Source organism: Lygodium microphyllum, chromosome 19, assembly GCF_053477565.2.
Source record: "Lygodium microphyllum isolate KBCC chromosome 19, Lygodium_microphyllum_v1.1.10, whole genome shotgun sequence".
In the NCBI taxonomy this organism is placed as follows: domain Eukaryota; kingdom Viridiplantae; phylum Streptophyta; class Polypodiopsida; order Schizaeales; family Lygodiaceae; genus Lygodium; species Lygodium microphyllum.
Window position 1 is genome coordinate 98,778,166 of NC_141153.1, and position 21,205 is coordinate 98,799,370.

General features: G+C 40.4%; 1 protein-coding gene across 2 annotated transcripts in view; it reads left to right on the top strand.

Moving 5' to 3' along the window:
* The window catches only part of LOC148020189 (non-canonical heme oxygenase HOZ, chloroplastic-like), a 72,117-nt gene that overhangs the window by 17,979 nt on the left and 32,933 nt on the right, over window positions 1-21,205 (top strand). Inside the window, exons 2-5 of one of the 2 annotated variants that reach the window (XM_087700498.1) lie at window positions 6,155-6,353; window positions 6,433-6,535; window positions 6,683-6,762; window positions 7,145-7,222. In XM_087700498.1, coding sequence (XP_087556624.1) covers window positions 6,155-6,353; window positions 6,433-6,535; window positions 6,683-6,762; window positions 7,145-7,222 — 460 coding nt within the window. The remainder of the gene's footprint in view (window positions 1-6,154; window positions 6,354-6,432; window positions 6,536-6,682; window positions 6,763-7,144; window positions 7,223-21,205) is intronic. The other variant, XM_087700496.1, reaches the window with a different exon arrangement.

Below are 21,205 nucleotides of genomic sequence, written 5' to 3' on the forward strand. Positions count from 1 at the left end.
GATAGGGAGCCTCAGCTCACCAAAACAACAGTCATTCCCTTGGAATGACAGAGGGAAGGAAAGAGAGAAATAGATTAACAGGGGGTCTGATGGAAGTTGTCTCCTAGGTCGATAGTTTGTTTTTGTTTTTGTTTTTTTTTTTGGGGGGAGGGACAAACAACCGTCGTCTCTAGGCCATTGAGATGTAGTTGTCTCTAGACTAGATGGGTAAAACTAGCCTTTGGAAGCCCAAAGGGCAATAAACCACATTTTAGCGAATACTTAATTTCAGCTTTACAATAAAATCAGCAAGAAAACTCCACACCCCACTGGCGCTAGAGTGCTTGTGCACCGCACATTGACACTTGTTGGCCCTAAAGCATGGCGCTCCTTTCGGTATTTCTTTAGATAATTGAAATATGCTTGGAATTGATTACAAATGTTTATATTTCAACAATTTCTCACAACATAACTGATCCATGGATGCACAATGGCCTGGACACCTTCATTGCTAGTCTCCAACTAGCTACAGAGTGTTCAAAACTGCGAATAAACTCTTTAGCTTGCCAAATGATAGCAAGCATTCGAATCCAATTTCACGGAGTATTTGTTGAGATAACTCTCTTACATAGTCTCCATGTAGTTCCACATTGTTCCTCTCATAAATGGGAGTTTTTTGCGGTGAAATTATGAAAATATTACTTTTTTCGTGACAAAATTGCCAAGAAAGTGCACTAGGCTTGAGATCTCGAATAAGAAGAAAGGATCTTAGCCCACAGTGCTGTCATAATTTGTTTTTTTTGATATCTAGCTTAAAAATAGTAGCATAGCTTGCTGTATATGGAGTTATGAGGCTGCCCAATGGAATCCCTATGCCAAAAGGAGAAAAATTGGTTGCTGGCCACACTCCATCTATACTGTAAGCTCATTACATGGCTGAAATTTACAACTTTTTGTAGCAAGAAAGAGAATAGTGATTGTCTCTAAATTTGGGGTTTTCCACAATACGAGAAAAAAAGTGCCAAATAGTCAAGATAAGCTTTCCAAATGAGTAACTAGTTGCTCCTTGATCATATCATGCTTTGATTAAGGGCTAATTAATAACTTAGTCATTAATTTTAAGTGAGCTGCTTACTAAGTGAAACTTTCAATGTAACTTAATTCTAGGATATAAACTTTCAATTTAATGAAAGTTTCATGTTGCATCTTGTTCCTCTAGCCTTTGCTATGTACCACATGGTCTGTACGCTTGTCCACTGTATGCCCTAGTGTCAAAATTTTCACCACTTGTACAATGATCACCATGCCAAGAGCTAGGGGTACTAGAATTAAGGTTCATTTTAATTAAAAATCTTTCTGAAGTTTAATTAAATCATTAAGTTCATTTCTCATTTTGGTGACAACGAGACCCAACGCATGTATGGATAGTAGATGTCTATAGGTATGCAAAGAATTTTGATAAGACTTCGGTTGCAAGTAGAACAGTGAGTCAAAAGAGGGGTTTCCATTGAGCTGTCTCGATCTTTAAGTCAAAGAAGTCAGCTACCTCAGTAGTAACTTGTAAGCCGTCTTTGGAGTTGCATAAAAAGAAGGATAGTAAGTGCAAGGTTATGTGCAACGAGGATTGCTCGAAGGGCTGTTACTTTGCTTGCTATTAGACGGGTCACTTTTGCGATGATGGGAGTGTCGTCTGAATAAAAAGATGAAGTCTACTTCTAAGACTTTGATAAATACTCTTGAAGCTTTAGGTATATCTTCTGAAATTTTATTGAAAGATTGTTTTGTTAATGCTAGTAATGACAATAGTATTTCCATTAATAAAATTGTTCATGGTCCACATGATCTTTTAAAGGTCATTGGGTATATAAATGGCTGAACAATTTTGTTCAATAATGATTCTACTTATAATTTTATTTCTTCTCATTTAGTGCATAGACTATGACTCCATATAGTACTTGTTGATTGAATTTATCGTGTCCGATATGCAGAGGACCTTACGGTGGATCATTGGGACCAATTGATACCGAACTTAGATCTCTTGATCAAGCAATATCTTCAGATTATGGATTTTTGTCTTATGAGCCTTGATCACGTCAATGTCATTCATGTCATACCATGGTTCTTTGATAAATACTCCTTCTATGTTGATTATAAAAATCGTGTTTTTTTTTTTTTGAGCTTGATAGTTGTTTCCATGTGATTGAGGCTTGTTTACCCTCCGAGATCACAGAAAATAATGTACATATGATTTCAGCACTAGAGTTTATTGAATGTCTCTTTGATCCAAATGAACAGAGGATTGTGACGTGGCAAATCAGCCTCAATGATGCACTTTACCTTGGTGTGCATTAATTAGAGCCTATTTTGAATCAAGCTCTCTTAGACTCAGCATAGTTTAAAAGGTCTAGAGCATTGCTCTGCCTGATGCTCAATGGAGTACCTCCACTCTTTAGTGATGGACAACTGAATTATGTAGTGGATCTTGGATATACTTGGTTTGCATCTAGGATGTTGTATATTAACAATATTTCTACCATTGGGATCACTATTTAGTGTACTAGTCATTGTGAATTGGTATGCAGATATGTATGGTGTGTACATAGGCTTTGAAATTATACATTTTCTAGTTCACATTTGTAGGTGATGCAAGAGAAGTACGATTGCATAAGTTACTTGTGGTGTGCAGTTGATGCATGCTTTACATGTTTCGCTTCCACTCCTCAGCCTAGTCCTAGCGATACAAAGGGTTGAGGGGATTTAACCTCTTGGTGTACACTCAAAAGAGTGTCGACTCTCAACTTGAATGTATCAATATTCACTTATACAATGCACATAAGATTATAAATACTAAATTATTAAGCATAAAATTGAAAACGACAAATTTAAACTTGACTTGTGTTTACCCACTTTGGACTATCCATGGTCATCATGGCCTTCATCATGTGCAAGTTAGTGCAGCAATCGACTAGCCGCTTTAACTGTCGTGTGCTGAGCCGATTGCGAATCTTCGTGTGAATGAGAGAATAGGCACTTCAAGCCCGAAGAGCAATCCTGAGCAAGGACACTTATGGTTAAGGGCTGAAGAGTTTGCAGTGCATATCCAAAATTCTGCCACCAAATGTGAGACTTTGTAAGTGACTCTCTTCTTCAACAAGTGGGAGATGCAAAAGCCACGTAGCCTCTTTGGTTTGCATAGCATCCACGCTCTTCTAGGACTGTTTTGTGGTCATCCATGGGGACCACATGAGTGAGATATGCAAGTTGATCAGAACATAGCTCTCTATCATCCATGACTGTTAGAGATTTGTAGGCCGGATGTGATAGTGTTGCAAATCCATGGATGGACTTATGCATCCATGCTTATCTCTTCTTTGCTATGTGAATAATGTGTGCACGCTATGACTCCGTGAGTATTGTGCAAGCCCGTGCCTCCACCAATGCTGCTCTGAAGAAGTGAACTCAGAACGAGAAGGCCCATGGTGGACCCTTCGCAATCACTTATATGTAATACCCTATAAAAGGGAGTCACGGGAATCACGACCTCACAAACTCTTTGCTAGAATTGCTCATTGAGGCACAAGCGTTGCATGGCTTTCATCTCCTCTGATCCCACTCATTCCATAGAGTGGACACCACCATCTGCTGGCATAGGGCAAACTGTACCTTGTAAAGGTATTCCAACAGCAACCGCATATAAGCAAAGTGAGTTGGAGAAGGCTTCTTCAACTCAAGCGTGCTATGCTTGTGATACACCTTTATCTTTACTATTAAGGTGACAAGGCTAGGGAACGTTCCGTGCCATTCCCAAGGCCGTTCCCTACCATTCCTTGTAGTTTCCCCTACTGTTCCTTGTTTGGAACGGCCATTCTAGGCTTGTTGAAAAAAAATTGACGTTTTTTCTAGTTTTTTCTTTTTGCTTGTGTCACACTCCTACCACATGTTCACCCATCTCCATTGCCTAATGTGCACACACTAATCTCTCTCTCTCTCTCTCTCTCTCTCTCTCTCTCGGGTTGAAGATTCAAAGTATCAAGACAACCCACAAGCCAATTTGGAGTCCATGCAAAGTTCAAATTTGATGCATTATCAACTCTTGCAAATCACAATCAAATTTTAGACTATCCTTAATTCCAAGGTAATCATCCATTTATATTGTTTAATTTCAAGAGAAATTGGGATAATTGGGGCAGTTCAGGGGAATTTGGAGCTATGGGGGTAATTGAGACAATTTTGGGACATGTGGGTCAATTTGGAGCATTGAGGGGTATTGGGGCAATTTGGGTCATGCAAGGCATATTTGGGGCACTTAAGACATGTGCCGTTCCCTGCGTTCCCGTTCCCCGACCTTGGATGTTCCCCGTGTTCCAGGGGGGTCCCGTTCCCTGTTCTAGGTAACTATGGTCCACACTATTGAAGGAAACTCGGCCTCAAGAAAATGGCCCATGCAGCGACAATTGGATGCATTGTCAGTAACAACTTGCACCACATTTGATGGGCCCACCTACAACCATATCATACATGACACAAATTCAAAATTACGATAAGCAAAGCTTTAGGGGGACATGAATTAAAAATTATAATAGTGAATGTAACAACTTTAAAATTTAAAAAGACAATGTATACCTCAATTATAGTTTGCTGAATGTGGCGGCAGATGAAGGTACCGGTCGTTTTGCTTCCCCTCTTGCTGATGTCTAAGGCTCGCAAACATAATGTGCTAAGTGGACATGAAACGGGTATGTTGATGGTGCCTTGTTTCCTACGGTCTCTCCATCTATCGGTGAGAATGGAGCAACTGTATTTTGTCCATGCGGCCCAAATAAGACCAAGGGCTTTATCAATCCTTTGCTTCTCTTCATCAAATTTTTTGTCCTGACGTCATTGTATGTAACACCACTCTATCCTTCACATGGGCCCACATTGGTGATGGTTCTCACTATCTTTCTCCATTGCTCATGCTTTAGGACATTGAATGCAAGATTGAACTCGATCACCGTGTGTGCAATCTCAATGTGTGCTTATTGAAAGGCAACCGATCCAAGCATATGATCAGGAGCTTGAGAGAGAGAGGGTTGCCTCTCTGGTGCTGCATGAGCCTCAAATCTTTGCGTCTTGCCAATGTTGGGAGCCGGAAGTGGATGTGGAGGTGGCACCACCAATGGTCGAGGCCTTACCTGTATTGGTTGAAGATACGCCTGCATTTGAGGCTTGCTCATGAGTAGACATAGGTGTGGGTGCCGTCGCCGATGCACCACTTCCTCCTCTAGTGGATCCCCCTCTCATCTTGGCAAGAATCTCCTTTGCAATGTCTTGAGGGATCACCTTGGATGTGGCTACTTGCCCCCCCTTCTTGGAAAGATGTTGTAGAAGCCGGGTCACACCATTTGTGTAGCGTTTCCTGCAATACTTGCACGTCCAATGGTGGGAGTTGGACTTCTTTGTGTCCTTCTCCACATGGATGGCATGCAAGTTGAAGGCCTCATGCTTCTTGCGTGTCATGATGCCAAGGTGTCGAGGCTAGGCCTGATGGAGCGGAGAGAGTCAAGACTCGTCACTCGGATCATGATGATGCTTGAAGAGGAGGGGGATGGGAGGAAGAGGAGAGAGTGAGAGATTTAGAGGCTTGAAGACTCAAGAGGGATGGGGTGGGGAGATGATGCTTCAAGAGGAAGGGGATGGGGGGAACTTGGAAGAACAATGAAGAGGGAGGGGATGGCGGGAAGAGGAGACGATGCTTGAAGAGGGAGGGGACAGGAGGTTGATGCTTGGAGACAAGAGGGTGGGGATAAGCCTTGAGGAGAGAGTGAGACTTGAAAGTGTGTGCAAATGAGCCCCAAGTCCCGACACCTGTCCCTTTTTACCAAACGCTGCCCGGCCCCCCACGAAAATGTGCGTAATCATTCTGGGACAACTGGTTTGCGTCCGCAGGATGGGTGGCAAAAATGCGTTAAAAATCATGTATGAATTTGTACGGTACCATACGGTATGAATCCTTCCGTACATCGTATGAAGGCAACTATGATTCTGTCTTATGCTATGTACATTAAAAGTATTAATGTGATTATTTTTTCATACTATTTATCTTATCATACTCTGGATCCTCTAGTTTAAAGAGTTACTCAGCATGATTGCTGAATTGGATGTTGAGTGGATGACTGTGATTGATTTTCTGCAGGGTGTTTATGTATTTCCAGGAAATAGACAACAAAGTAGAACTTGATAGAAGGAACATTGAGGTACCCACTATAGCATCATCAAGTGGAAGTGGTCGTGCTGGCCTGTTTCGCACTCCCATATCTGGTGGAGTTCAAAGTGCCACATCGTGCCATGACTTACCTCCTCCTGCTTTAGCAGTCCGCAACCTCATGGAACAAGTAATACTGGACTTCTAACTGTAATTGCATAGTTCTTTAATGATAGAAATTGTTTTTAATTTCTTAGTTGATATTACAGGCTAGGTTTGCCCATCTTTGCACTGTTATGTCTCGCATGCACCATCGTCGCCGAGGATATCCTTTTGGATCACTTGTGGACTTTGCTGCTGATTCTATTGGGCGTGTGTATCCTTCCCTGATTTCTTGGTTTGAAATGCAAATGATTGAATAGTAGAAGAGTTTAGCTCTTGTCTGGTTTGGAATGCAACAACTTGAATAATGTGTTTTGCATTATCTGGACCTTATCTTGATATCCTTTTCTTGTGTAGATCCTGTTTTCTCTTTATCTCCATTGGCTATCCACACCAGGAACTTACTTGCTGATCCAAGATGTACATTGGTAATCCAGGTAAGATATTCATAATCTGCAGCTATAGAATACCTTGGAATGTTTTTGGTGTGGATGCGAAGGTCATGAAGTGTGAGTATTTCCTGTATCTGGAAGTTTATTTTTTGCAGTTTGATATTTTAATCACCATAGAATATCTTGGAATGTTTTGTGTGTGGATGCTAAGGTCATGAAGTGTGAGTGTTTCCTTTATTTGGAAGTTTTTCTCTTTTGCAGTTTGATGTTTTTATTATCTGCACTTTGATGTGTCTTTCTGCATTTCCCAGCAATGTCTAGGGACATGTTTGTGTAATGTGGTATTTACAATCAGTGTGGGCATGTACATAGTATGAGTACATGTAGAGTAATATTGCTAACTTATTATATCTTCGTGGATGAGTAGATACCAGGATGGAGTGGGCTTTCCAATGCAAGAGTAACAATATTTGGAGATGTGTACCCACTGCCAGCAGAGCAACAGGTTTGACCTCTCCTTGAGAGAAAATGATAGAACAAAGTTGGTGCAGTGATAGCAATGTTTCCACATAACCATTCAGTTAATTCCCACCAAAACAGTGTCACTGGTTTACAGGGAGGATGATGTCCTTACCTATACAAGTCTATGCACGTCACTATGGACTATATTGAGGTGCTGTGTCGGTAAATATATTTTACTCAGCAACTCAACAAATCCAATTGGATATGCATGACCTTTTAGGTTACCTGGAATCATAGTCAATATATCACCATTTATAACATTTAAAGTAGTGACTGCACCAGTAAGTGCATTCTTGGGGCATTGAAGGCAGCCAAGAGAGAGGTACTAATAGTTGGTGCCAGATCAGAACCAGTTTTTCTGGTGGTTAGCCAAGTTGTTAAGTGCCAACCTATTCCCCACCCCCAGTACCGAATGATTGTATGCTCAATCCAAGTACCTAAGGGTTGAGTTGTGTATGTATATCCAGATATACGAATGCATGCATGTATATGCATGTGCGCACACATGTATATGAAAGTCAATCAATACGTTAACCAGGGATTCCAAATAGTGTTTAATTGGTGGTGAATTTTCATGAGGACTTAGTTAACACATTTGAATTTGAATAAAGAAACATTGAATTCTAAATAGATTATTAAAGATAAACATTGGGGAGTAAGGGTTCAATCATCAGTCATAACTAATCAATGAATCTTGATTTATCATCAAGCCTTCATTCATTTAAATGACAAGTTTTTGAAGTGTGTTTTAAATATGATTTTTATAAGTCCTCTTGAAAGTTCTTGTTGGTGTGCTACCTAAGTCTGATATTTATTGTATTTTCTATGGAACTTGGATCCCACCCTGATCAATAGGACTCTCTAGAAACATTGTATTCTCCTTGAGTTAAAAATATCTCCCCCCCCTCCCTTCCAACACAGACATAGACACAGACACAGAGAGGGCTGTTTACATCTCCAAAAAGCCAAAAGGACCTATGAGATAAAGAAATGAGTACATAGGACCATGTTGTCTTGACACGAGAACAACAATGAAAATAACAAAAAAGTGAATATGCTCATGTTTATAATCATAAGGATTGCAAACCTAGGCTACTATCAAGTATAATATGATCTCTCAATGATCCTCTAGTTGACATGTAGTGTCCCAACTTGATAAGTAGGAATGACTAGAAATGTTGTATTCCCCTTTAGGCAATGATATCTGTCACAAAGCGATTCAAGACAACGAGCAAATTGAAAGGAGGTACTTGCCTCTGATTACAAGTGATAATGGATCGGATTTGTCAAAGGTATAGATATTGGGAATGATGGTATGGTGGTGGGCACCATGCTGTGCAAAATGTGATCGCTTGATATACTGTGAGTCGTGACCCCTTTGGCTCATGGACGGTGTGTAAATGTTGATGATATGGTAGTGTGTGGCAAGCCGGCCTTGGAGATAACATTAAAGAAATTTGTAAGAAATCAATGCCTCATTCGTAGTGTGTAAATGTTGATGATATGGTAGTGTGTGGCAAGCTGGCCTTGGAGCTAGCATTAAAGAAAATTGTAAGAAGTCATTGTCTCATTGGCTTTCCCTTTGTCTCTACCCTCTTACACTCCAGAATTTTCTATTTGTGCATTGGGAGCTAAAATAAAAACAGCCCTGGGTATCTTTGAGCCTCAATATTCCATTACCCTATAGATTCCCCTCTAGTGCTCCAAGGGTTGTGTAGGTATTGAATATCCATGATCTTCGTCTTTCCAAGGTCCACTATCAATAAAAGATGGGCATTAATGTGCGAGTCAGTTGGCACTTAATCCCCTCCCCAGTGCTCAAATGACATAAAGATCAAATAGAGTAGGTGAAAGGGGAGACACTTGCCTCAACCTAACAATATTGTCATGTTAGAATTTGCCAATTCTTGACAGTGCCCAATGTAATTTGTGTGGTATAGACACTTATTAAATTGTCAAAGTATAGCGTGTCTAGGACTTTAAAAGTAGTGACACTAGACTTTAGAGTTAAATTAACTTCAGTTGAGTTAGGGATATGTTTGACTTACTTAAGACCTATTGCACTTTCATTCTATTATTCTAGTACTTGTATCTTTTGAGTGTGGGAGTGTTGTCCATTTTTTCTCAGTCTTGTGTTCACACACACACACACACACACACTCTCTCTCTCTCTCTCTCTCTCCATTTCAAACAGTTGGTATCAAAACAAGATATGTGTTGGAGCTCAGCTGAAGGGGTGAGCAACAGTTTGAGGAGTGAGAGTGACAGAGAGTGAAAGTACGATTAGATTTGAGTGTACCAACAAATGTGTTGGTGCACAAAGAATAAAATGTGTTGGTACGTAAAGGTGCGTTCACATGTACAGTTAAGTAATACACGTGTACTATACTAGTAGTACTCAGTGCTACGATGTTGTGCAACGTGGAACACCAAGAAACGGCCCCACCAGCAACTGTAAAGACATACTTGTTGGTGGACCTATGAGTAACCTGCCATGTCTGCATCACAATAACCCTGCAAACTAAGTGCACCGTGCCCATAGCAAACACACTTTCTTTGTGTTCATCACAATAACCCTGCAAACTAAGTGCACCGTGCCCATAGCAAACATGCTTTCTTTGTGTACCCTTTAGGTATCGAAGAATACACTTGACACCCTCCCAATGTGTTTTGCCAGGATTTGACATAAACCTGCTAACAACTCCCATTGCATGAGCAATGACTGGACGAGTAGGTATGGAGGTAAGGGCACCCCAAAAGGCTTAGCTTCAGCCATGTTAAATCTGTCCAGTACCTTTTCAATGTATTTTTCTTGAGATGAAAACAACAATTTCTGCATTCTATCTCCGCGAATCCTCATGCCTAAAATATGCTATGCATTCCCCAAATCTTTCATGGAAAAGGTTGATTTCAGCTGATTTTTGAGAGTATCCAAGCTAGTCTTTCTTTTCCCAGCTAGCAACATATCATCCACATACAAAACAAGTATGATGGGGCTTCCGTTTGTATCCTTTTTCATGTACAAACAATGATCCGAATGGCTGCATGTAAACCCATGAGATAGCATAAAAGTGTCAAACTTTTTGTACCACTGTTGTGGTGCTTGCTTCAGCCCATACAGGCTGCGTTTTAGTTTACACACCATTTGCTCTTTTCCAAGAACTACAAAGCCCTCGGGCTGTTTCATGTAGATTTCCTCATTAATGTCACCATGCAGAAAAGCTGTTTTCACATCCATTTAGTACAGCTCTAAGTCCAATATAGCAGTGAGAGCAAAAAGCACACGTAGAGTGGTCATCTTCACAATAGGTGAGAAGACCTCTTGGAAGTCAATCCCTTCCTTCTGTGCATATCCTTTGGCAACCAGTCTTGCCTTGTACTTGGGTTTCCCATCAACTGTCTTTACTTTGTAAACCCATTTGTTTGGAAGAGGCTTTCTTCCTTTGGGCAACGACACAAGATCCCAAGTATCATTAGCATACAGAGATTTAATCTCTTCTTGGATAGCTAGCTTCCACTTACTATTGAATTGGCATGACTTGGCCTCTTTGTATGTAAGAGGCTCATCCTCATCTGTAAGCATCACATAATGCAAGGAGGGGTCAAATGTGTGTGGTTGCCTTCTTACGTGTGTAGACCTGCATACCCAATGATCTACATTTTCAGGAATTGGGTCTACATCTGGAGGTATGTCATTTTCAGCATTTATTGGCTGCTGTAAGCCATTTTTAGCATGCTGTTCATGCTGTACAGTATCTTCATTTTCATTACCAGCACTTGAAATTTCATATTCAGCAAGTCTATCTTGCTGTCTATGACCTCCTTGTGCTTCTATTTGCTGTCCATCATCATCTGGCTCAAAAATAACTGGCTGATCATCAGTTTCAGCCTGTGGTACAACACCATGAGGCTCATTGTCTGAAGTAATAGGTGGCTGCGAATTCTGAAATTTGACATTTTTCATATCTTCATTGGAGGCTAAAGTACCTTTTAGCAATTTTGCCTTATTAAACACAACATTACAGCTACGAATAATTTTCTTAGATTGAGATAACTACACTCTGTAGCCAAATTCACCCTCATCACCATAGCCCATGAAAATGCCTTTGGTGGATTTCGGGTCAAGTTTGTTCCTAAGCTCATCTTGAACATGCACAAAGCATCACAACCAAATATGCGCAAATGGTCATATGAGGCCGATTTGCTAGACCAAACCTCCTCAGGGATGCCATTATTTAAGGACCTGTTTGGAGAGCGGTTGCAAATGTGAATTGCGGTTTTGAGTGCCTTCCCAAAATTTATGAGGGAGATTAGTAGTGGACAGCATGCACCGTATTCTTTCACATAAAGTCTTATTATATCTTTCAGCCATCCCATTTGAAGAAGGGTTGTAAGGAGCTGTAAGCTCCCTTTTAATTCCATGCAAGTCACAAAAGGACTTGAATTCAGTAGATGTGAACTCACCCCCATTATTAGTTCTCAAGCATTTCAGCTTTCTACCTGTCTGAGTGGTCACAAATGCATGAAAAGTTTAAAAAACAACAAACACTTCACTTTTCTTTTTCAATAGGTAAACCCAAATCTTTTTGGATCAATCATCAATAAAGGAGACAAAATATGTAGCACGGCATACTGCATACATCAGAATGCACAAAGTCCAAGACATTGGACTTATGAGAGACACCAGAGTAAAATGAATTTTTAATTTGCTTTCCAAACTGACACTCATTATAAAAGTCAAGTTTAGAGCCTTTTCCATCAACCCTCTTCAAAGAGGTAAGGACATCAAGTTCTTTCTGGCTTATATGGCCTAATCTCTTATGCCATAGCTCCAAATGATAGCCAATTTTAGCAACTGCAAGAAACTTGCCATTCAAAGCTTTACAATGCAAACAATACAAAGTGCCCTTCTTGGTTCCTTTTGCAATCAGCATGAAACCCTTTTTCACTTTTCACAAACCACCACCAAACAATGTAGTGTAACCATGCAAGTCAAGCTGACCAACATATAGTAAACTCTTTTTGATGACACATATCTGACATCTTTCAACACAAGCTCTTGCCCATTATCTAAAGACAAGTGTACAATGCCAATCCCATCAATGCTGCAAGCATGGTTATTTCCAAGATACACCTTTCCATAACTGCTTGCATTGAACATAGCAAAACACTCCAAGCAAGGAGTTACATGGAAAGAGGCACCAGAGTCTACAATCCAAGTTTGAGTGACACCATCATCAACTGACAAGAGTGCATCAATCACATCAACCTTGATAATCTGTATATCTTGAATGTGACATACAAGGGCATCATAATCAACTGCACATAATATATCAACCTTTGTATCCGAAAGCTCCTCTATGACTACAGTGGAGGCCACATTGGCCTTTTCCTTGCCTTTGGCTGCCTCAGATACATCTTTCTTATCCTCTTTTTTCGTTTTGTCTCCTACATTCTTCTTTCTCTGTTGTTCCTTCTTGTAATACCTACGATCAGGCTTCTTGTGGCCCTTTCGACCACAGTGATAGCAAGTAATGTCACTCTTTTCCTTTCCTTTGCTCTTGCTTTTGTTTCTCTGTCTAGCATTTGCATTTTTCTTTTCAGCCTTGCCTCTTACATTATATGCTGAGTTGCTGCCTTCTCCACTAGATATACGTCTAATTTCTTCATTCAAGATTGAACCCCTCACCCCATCATATGAGAGATTGGGGTTATTGCTAAGAGAAACCACTAAGGTCTCCCAAGAATCAGGCAGTGTCATGATAAAAAAGATCGCCCTCAACTTATCATCAAAATCCAAATTTGCGTCCTTCAGCTGATTTAAAATTCCAGTAAATGCACTCAAGTGCTTAGCTACAGGCTTTGACTCATCTAGTCGCATATTTGCCAACTTGTGCATTAAATGCACCTGATTAACAGGTGTAGTGATCTCATAGGTCGTTTTCAGCTTCTCCCATATTGCATAGCTTGTATCTAAACCCTTAATGTTTGTCAAAATGTCATTAGTGACACCCATCTTTATGTAAGCCACAACCTTTTTGTCAACTTTGGCCCAATCTGCATTAGACATTTGTGCAGGTTTAACTTCCTGCAAAGCATCCTCACAATTATTTAAGAACAATATGCCCTGCATATGGTCTTTCCAAAGGTCAAAGCCCTGACCATTAAACCGTTTGATTTCCTTCAAACTTTTAATGTTAAAACTGGAAGAAGTTGCAACCATTTTTAATCACGAATACAAGAGTAAATGCACTCATCTATAAGAGCATAAGCTGAATCAGCAAATACACTGCTGTTCTTGCCCAATCAGAAATAAATCTCTGCTGTTTTAAAAAAATATAAACCAGCCACCACACCGACAAATACTGTAGATATTTACATGAATGTCGGTGTTAAGCATAAACAACATCAAATTTGGAAAAAGCCCCAAATTTCCCGAAGCAGATTTGCACAAATTTAAGATCTGTCCTTATGTATGCGAACGCTTGGAAAGGAGAAGTAAAACTGAGGTGAAATTTCTGATTTGAAAGAAAATTGGAGGGGGGGGGGGCGTTGACCTGCTCGCGAGGGAGAGAGAGTGAAAGTACAATTAGATTTGAGTATACCAACAAATGTGTTGGTACACAAAGAATGAAATGCATTTATACTTAGGGCATGTAAAGGTGTGTTCACATGTACATTTAAGTAATATACGTGTACTATACACGAATGTGAAAAAAGACCTTTATCCCAACAGACATGTGGGTTTTGTCTCGCTACTGTTCATCCAGTGCTATCCATGCGAAGTCCACTCATTGACAAAGGAGGAGGAGATGTTGTTTTGAAAGAGAAGTTGTTTTAGAGGAGTTGTTGTTTTCAACTTGCATGCAGTTCTGTATGGATTCTTGTTCGTGTTTTTGCATATGCAGTCTCTCTCAGCCCTGCTTTTGATATTCTTAGCCTTGCCTGCTATCACGTGGTGGCGATACTTTTTGCAATTGCTTTCCTTATTTATATATATAAATATTTTATTTTTCTTTTCTTTAGTTGGTGTTGCTTTTTACCCCTAGAGTTCTCTTGGATTAAGCCGAGATCTTTGCATAGCCAGAAGAGGCAGCCATTAGAACAAATTGGACGAATGGTTTGTTTAAGCCTCGGGATTGGATTGAATGGGCACTGAAGAATAGAATGCTAGTGGTTTGGGACTGTGTGCTTAGCCACTAGAGATGGTGCAGGACAATGAGCCTAGCCAAGACAGAAGACGCACATGTGAGAATGCCCACGGAATAAAAGTTACCATAACTGAGCCACATTACACTTTTTGATGTGGTTGCAATGATAAAAGTTGCTCAGAACAACTCCAGGAATACAGGGGTCACCATCCCTAAAATTTAGGGAGTTACTATTTTTGGACCCCAAAATCTGTTCGCGTCATTATCTTCGTTTTTGCCCGAGGATTATTTCTCTGGTCTGTGTCGAGGTTAAATTTTGCACCGATCATGGAGAATTTTAGATCAGAAGGTTTGAATGTAAAAATGGTTACGTGTATGCCATGTGTTACAATTTGGGCACAAATTTCCAAAAGAGAGAGAGAGCATTGTGGATGTATGGTAGTGGCAAAGCATGAGGTTTGGCCTCACTTTTCCCTATCTCTTTGTTAAAGTTAGTAATTTATCGCTTTCTATACATCAAAAAATCACAAAATGAACCTCTACACCTATGCAACGCAAGCAATACCTAAACGTTACGGAGAGTACTTCTTCCTCTCTGACTCATGTACGGAGGTAGAGCTTGCTCTCTCTGGTCAACTCTCTCTCTATTCTCTGAGGAAATGCTCTGTATGATGGGCTGATTCCATTGAATGTACAATTCTGTGTTTTCTTTGCTCTTCTGTTGAGGCAAGAGCCTCAATGTCCAGGTTTAGGAGCAGTTGATTGCTTCTCCAATGCAGGAACTAAAGAAAGTGATGACCATGCCACACAGGAACATGGTTTTTCAGCGCTGATATAGTGCTATTTGTGGGACTGTTTTATTGCTGGAATGATGCCAGGATCAAAGGGTTTGTAGTCCAATTGGTATGGAACAAATGTGGAATGGAAAAAGGTTGAGAATAGGTCAAAAAACAGGTGAAAAAAGTAAATATAGGGTCCTGCAGATTGAAATTCTACACTGGAATTATTGAGTTATGGTCACAAAAAGTGTTTTTCTACTTTGGATGTTGTTTTGGATATGTTGTACTGTCCTTATGCAGCTGAAATTTACTCCAAAAAGATGAAAGCCAATTGCTCAAAGGTTTTGTACTTTGGAACAGTTCATGTTTTTTTTGTAACTTTCCATCTTTTAATTGATAAAGAAATACTGAAAGGGGCACCGGTTTTCGGGGCCAATCTAGTGTTGAGCGAGGGAGTGAGGTATCTGTTTGTGTGTGCATGTGAAAAGACCAGGTATTAATTGAAGGGACTACCACTTTATGTGAGTCATAGACCGGTTTCATGGTTTTATCCCTGGGATTTGAATTCTTTTTTGTAAGAATTTAAGCTCGGACAGTTTTGGGTGAAAAGGCCATACACACAGGTTTTACAGAGATTACAGGTGAGAGATTATGAGATTTTTCTTGGATACAATATTTGTTGGATACAGGACGAGACACATGGCGGAGAGGAGAAAGGCAAAGGAAAACTTCCTCATGAAGAAGAGAGTTATTCTTCTGCTCTTAGACACCGAAGAGAGAGTATTGGTGCACAGGTGTCAGCACCTTCTAGAACCGAGATTGAACCACAGGATGAGGAGCAAGAATAGGACTTATTTATGGCACAACTTCTCAGTATGGTTTGCTCTTTTGAAATGCTTGTAAAGAATCCTTAGATGCAAAAAGTTTTGAAGTCGCATAATGAGGATTCTCAGGCTGAGTCATCACATCATACCATGGAGCGCTCACAAAGGGAAACCTGTAATGTGTGTGAGCATGTGGAAAAGACACCAAACATGGAGACAGGTCCAGTGCATCAAGGAGCACAAGCACAGGACCAAAGAGTGAATGGTACAAGACAGTAATGCACAAGTGGCACAACAGACTATTCCTCCTCAGCTTGCTATCTATCCTGGTTACTTTGGTGGTGGGTTAGTTTTTCAAGCAATGGCTGGATTACCCACTGGTGATTAGGAATACTTGCCTAGAGGGCCACCAAGAATGATGCCTATTGAGGCAGTGAACCCACTTTATGCTAGTATTGGTCTATAGCCCGCCGGTTATCAGACTTTGTGGAGACCTTATTTGATGCATGGTACAAAATGCAGCGGCTGGTTTTTCTCAGCCTAATGGGCATATGGCAGCTAAGACAGGTGAAATTAATGCTGATAATGCGCCCAAGGGACTCCCCTTTTTACAGCCACTTGTCTATGATAGCCTGACACCAAAAAGTGCAAAGCTAAAAGACTATAAAAAGGGTGGTCAGGCATTAAAGTTTGAAACCTTTAGTGGTATGCAAGATAAGCTGAAAGCTTTGACATTTATACAACAGTTTGATGTAGCTTACACTAGAGGGAGTTTTACTGAGACTTCTAAGGTGCGGAAGGCTGCAACTTTTTTGAAAGGTAGTACTTTGCAATGGTGGAACATATTGTTGATGCAAGGATATGCACCTGCCACTTGGGTCCATTTTAGATAGTTGTTTGCAGCTTCATGGTTAATTAACATGTTTGAAGTAGATGTCATGACTGCGTGGCATAAATTGGACGCGGCAAATTATGCGGATCTAGAAGATCACAATAAGAAATTTTGGGAAGCACTTTTGCCTGTGAGTTCTTACAGGACAGTGCCCTTGTTAGAACAAATTGAAAAGTATTGTTGCAGTTTGCTCAAAGCCATTGCCCGAAGCCATTAGGGATTATTGTACCAAGACCAGGGTTACAAGTATGGTACAATTAATTGAAAATGCTGGTGTGGCAAATGCATTGCTGAAAGGAAAAGCTGATAGCTTTAAAGGCACTGAGAAGAAGGATTCTTAGTTTAAGCAAGATCTTGGCAAGAAGAAGAAGAAGAAGCAATTTCCAGAAAAGACCAGCTTTACAAAGAAGTCTTTTTGGAAGGAAAGTTTTTAGCAGTAGCTTGAGACTTCTTTTAAACAGGGCAAAGGACAGAAGAGGCCACTTTTTGGCAAATCATTTGAAGAAAGAAAGGCTTTAATGATGGTTGGAAAATACTTTATATGTGAATAGAAAGGCCATATTGCTTCTAAGTGCCCACATCAATCTTCTAAAGATGCAGAGGACAAAGATGTGCCAAGTAAAAAAAAGCCTAGAATTGGCTTAGTGCTTGATATGGTGGGAGATTAGTTGCAGAATTGTGCAGAGCTTGGGGAAAGATCAGAGATTCCACAGTGCTTATTTTCTTTGATGTTGGAGTTCGTGCAAACTTGATCTCACCAGCATTGGCAGCTAAGCTGAGTATACGTCTCGAGGAAATGGGACCAGTTGGACAGGCTGATTTGGCATGTCTAGGACATATTGAACCTATCGCCCCCATTCTTGGCAAACTCCGTATGCACATTCAGAGCTATGTGGATACAAATGAGTTCCATATTATGCCTTTAGAGAGCTGTGATATTTAGTTGGGTATTCCATGGTGCCACAGGAAGCATGCTATCTTGGATACTTACAACAGAATGATAACTCTTGTACATAAGGGCAAGACTCATGTGTTAGATGTGAAGCTTAAAGGAGAGTCTATCCCAGTTGTTTTTGCTTTTGCAATTACTTTTGTAATAAAAAATCATATTTCTACGTACTCGGTTTTTGCAAAGCAAGTTAATGAAGTTGATAGTAATGTGTCTGTTCTAGATGAAAGTAGAAGGTCTTTCTTGGATAAATTCAGTGATTGTTTCTCAGATTCGTTACCAAGAGAGCTACTCCCTGAGAGGCCTGAAGATCATACCATAGATCTTATTCTAGGGACTAGTCCGCCCAATAGGCCTCCGTACAGGGTTAGTGTAGTGCATCAGAAAGAGATTATGACACAGGCTAATGAGCCTTTAGAGAAGGGACTAATTCAGCCCAGTAGTTTCCCGCCGTTTTGTTCACCTGTGTTGCTAGTTCAGAAAAAGGATGGCTCTTGGCGAATGTGTATTGACTACAGAGCCTTGAATAAGAACACTATCAAGAATAGGTTTCTGATTCTGAGGATAGATAATATTCTTGATCCATTATAGGGAGTAGGAATGTTTAGGAGGATAGATTTGAAAAGTGGGTACCATCAGATTAGAATCAGGCCAGAGGATATCCATAAGACTGCTTTTGGAACGACATTTGGTGATACTTTTTGCAGTTGCTTTCCTTATTTACTTATATAAATATTTTATTTTTCTTTTCTTTAGTTGATGTTGCTTTTTACCCCTAGAGTTCTCTTGGATTAAGCCGGGATCTTTGCATGGCCAGAAGAGACAGCCATTAGAACAAATTGGACCAATGGTTTGTTTGAGCCTCGAAATTGGATTGAATGGACACTGAAGAATAGAATGCCAATGGTTTGGGACTGTGTGCTTACCCACTGGAGATGGTGCAGGACAATGAGCCTAGCCAAGACAGAAGATGCACATGTGAGAATGCCCACGGAATAAAAGTCACCATAACTGAGCCACATTACACTTTTTGATCTGGTTGCAATGATAAAAGTTGCTTAGAACAACTCGAGGAATACAAGGGTCACCATCCCTAAAATTTAGGGAGTTACTATTTTTGGACCCTAAAAATCTGTTCGCGTCATTATCTTCGTTTTTGCCCGAGGATTATTTCTCTGGTCTGTGTCAAGGTTAAATTTCGCACCGATCATGGAGAATTTTAGATCGGAAGGTTTGAATGTGAAAATGGTTACGTGTATGCCATGTGTCACAATTTGGGCACAAATTTCCAAAAGAGAGAGAGAGCATTAAAAAAAAAACGTAATAGGCAAGAGGGGCAGATCTGAGCGTGAAGTTTTGAGGGGCTGAGGGTAGATTGCTGCAAGTACATCAGCTACGGAGAGTACTTCTTCCTCTCTGACTCATGTACGGAGGTAGAGCTTGCTCTCTCTGGTCAACTCTCTCTCTATTCTCTGAGGAAATGCTCTGCATGATAGGCTGATTCCATTGAATGTACAATTCTGTGTTTTCTTTGCTCTTCTGTTGAGGCAAGAGCCTCAATGTCCAGGTTTAGGAGCAGTTGATTGCTTCTCCAATGCAGGAACTAAAGAAAGTGATGACCATGCCACACAGGAACATGGTTTTTCAGCGCTGATATAGTGCTGTTTGTGGGACTGTTTTACTGTTGGAATGATGCTAGGATCAAAGGGTTTGTAGTCCAATTGGTATGGAACAAATGTGGAATGGAAAAAGGTTGAGAATAGGCCAAAAAACAGTTGAAAAAAAGTAAATATAGGGTCCTGTAGATTGGAATTCTACACTAGAATTATTGAGTTATGGTCACAGAAAGTGCTTTTCTACTTGGGATGTTGTTTTGGATATGTTGTACTGTCCTTATGCAGCTGAAATTTACTCAGAAAAGATGAAAGCCAACTGCTTAAAGGTTTTGTACTTTCGAATAGTTTTTTTTTTTTGGTAACTTTCCATCTTTTAATTGGTAAAGAAATACCGAAAGGGGCGCCGGTCTTCGAGGCCAATCTGGTGTTGAGCAAGGGAGTGAGGTCTCTGTTTGTGTGTGTATGTGAAAAGACCAGGTATTAATTGAGGGAACTACTGCTTTATGTGAGTCATATACCGGTTTCACCTGCCATTTTCTTAGCCCTGCCTGTCATTTTTGTAGACATGAAAGAAAAAACACCAAACAGAGCATTTGCACGACTAGCACTCATTTCTTGAGCTCCATAAGGATTCGGAGGTGCAGATGCATTACCAAATATGCTACTTTGTTCCCTAGGCATCAAGCCAATGTTGCCATACATAGGGTTTTGCGCATTTCCAATCATACTTGAATACATTGGGCCTTACACACCATGCATTGGCTGTTGTATACCATAGGGATTTGTGCCATAGATTCCCGTACGCAATCCTTGTCCAACCATAGCATGAAAAATTATGCTACCACCAAAGTAACTTGGCTGCCTCATCATAGCATGCATGCCGGACTGTCCAAAATCCATTGGATTGGCACTTCCATGATGGCCTTGCATTTGCATTCCTTGCCTCGTAGGTACTTGTTTTACTTCATTAGCATGCTTGTTTTGCTTCATTAGCTTCTTTGGGAGCTTCAAGTGAAAGCTTTGGCATTACCTTTAATGCCCCAAAACTAGCATCTCTTATAGTATTTCTTTAACTTCAATTACTAGTGGATTGATTGCAAGCCAAGATTCCACAATCTCCTTAGCTAATCTAAAATCACTTTGCTGTTTCAACAATCAGCAAATAAATTGGGCAATTTGGTCCTTGTTTTTCACCCAAGACTTGTTCTAATTGGACCCTAATTGGCGAAATGCTGCCGCGAATTTACAATGGATGGTTAGGTATTTGAAATCTTTGACAATACTATAAATTGCATCTGTTGATTCTAGTGTATGTCACACGGGTCCTGAGGTGGTTGCCTAAACCCTAAATTACAGCATGGGTCCCTTTGTTGTCCACCAAATCTGGTTGAGGTCTACTCCAAATGGTTGAGATAAGCTGAGATCTCTTGAGAATGGAATGGAGAAGATGAGAGAAAGCCAAGATGAGAGAAACATGCGATTTTCTTCACAAAAACCCTAAAATCAGCTTGCTACTTGCTCTAGCCTACAATTAATGTAGTCACCCTATTAATAGGCACCTCCAAAATGTTGTGTGATTAGCAATGCTGTTGCCAGCCCTTGGATGGTGTCTCCTTGGTGTTGCTTGCCCCTAGAAGGTCCCAAATGGCTGTTGCCTACATCGAATGCTGATTTTTGCACAAGTAGAATGACTAGTAGCGTTCTCTCTCTCTTTTCCACTAGCTGAAAATTGCTTGAATGGTTGAGACATAGCCC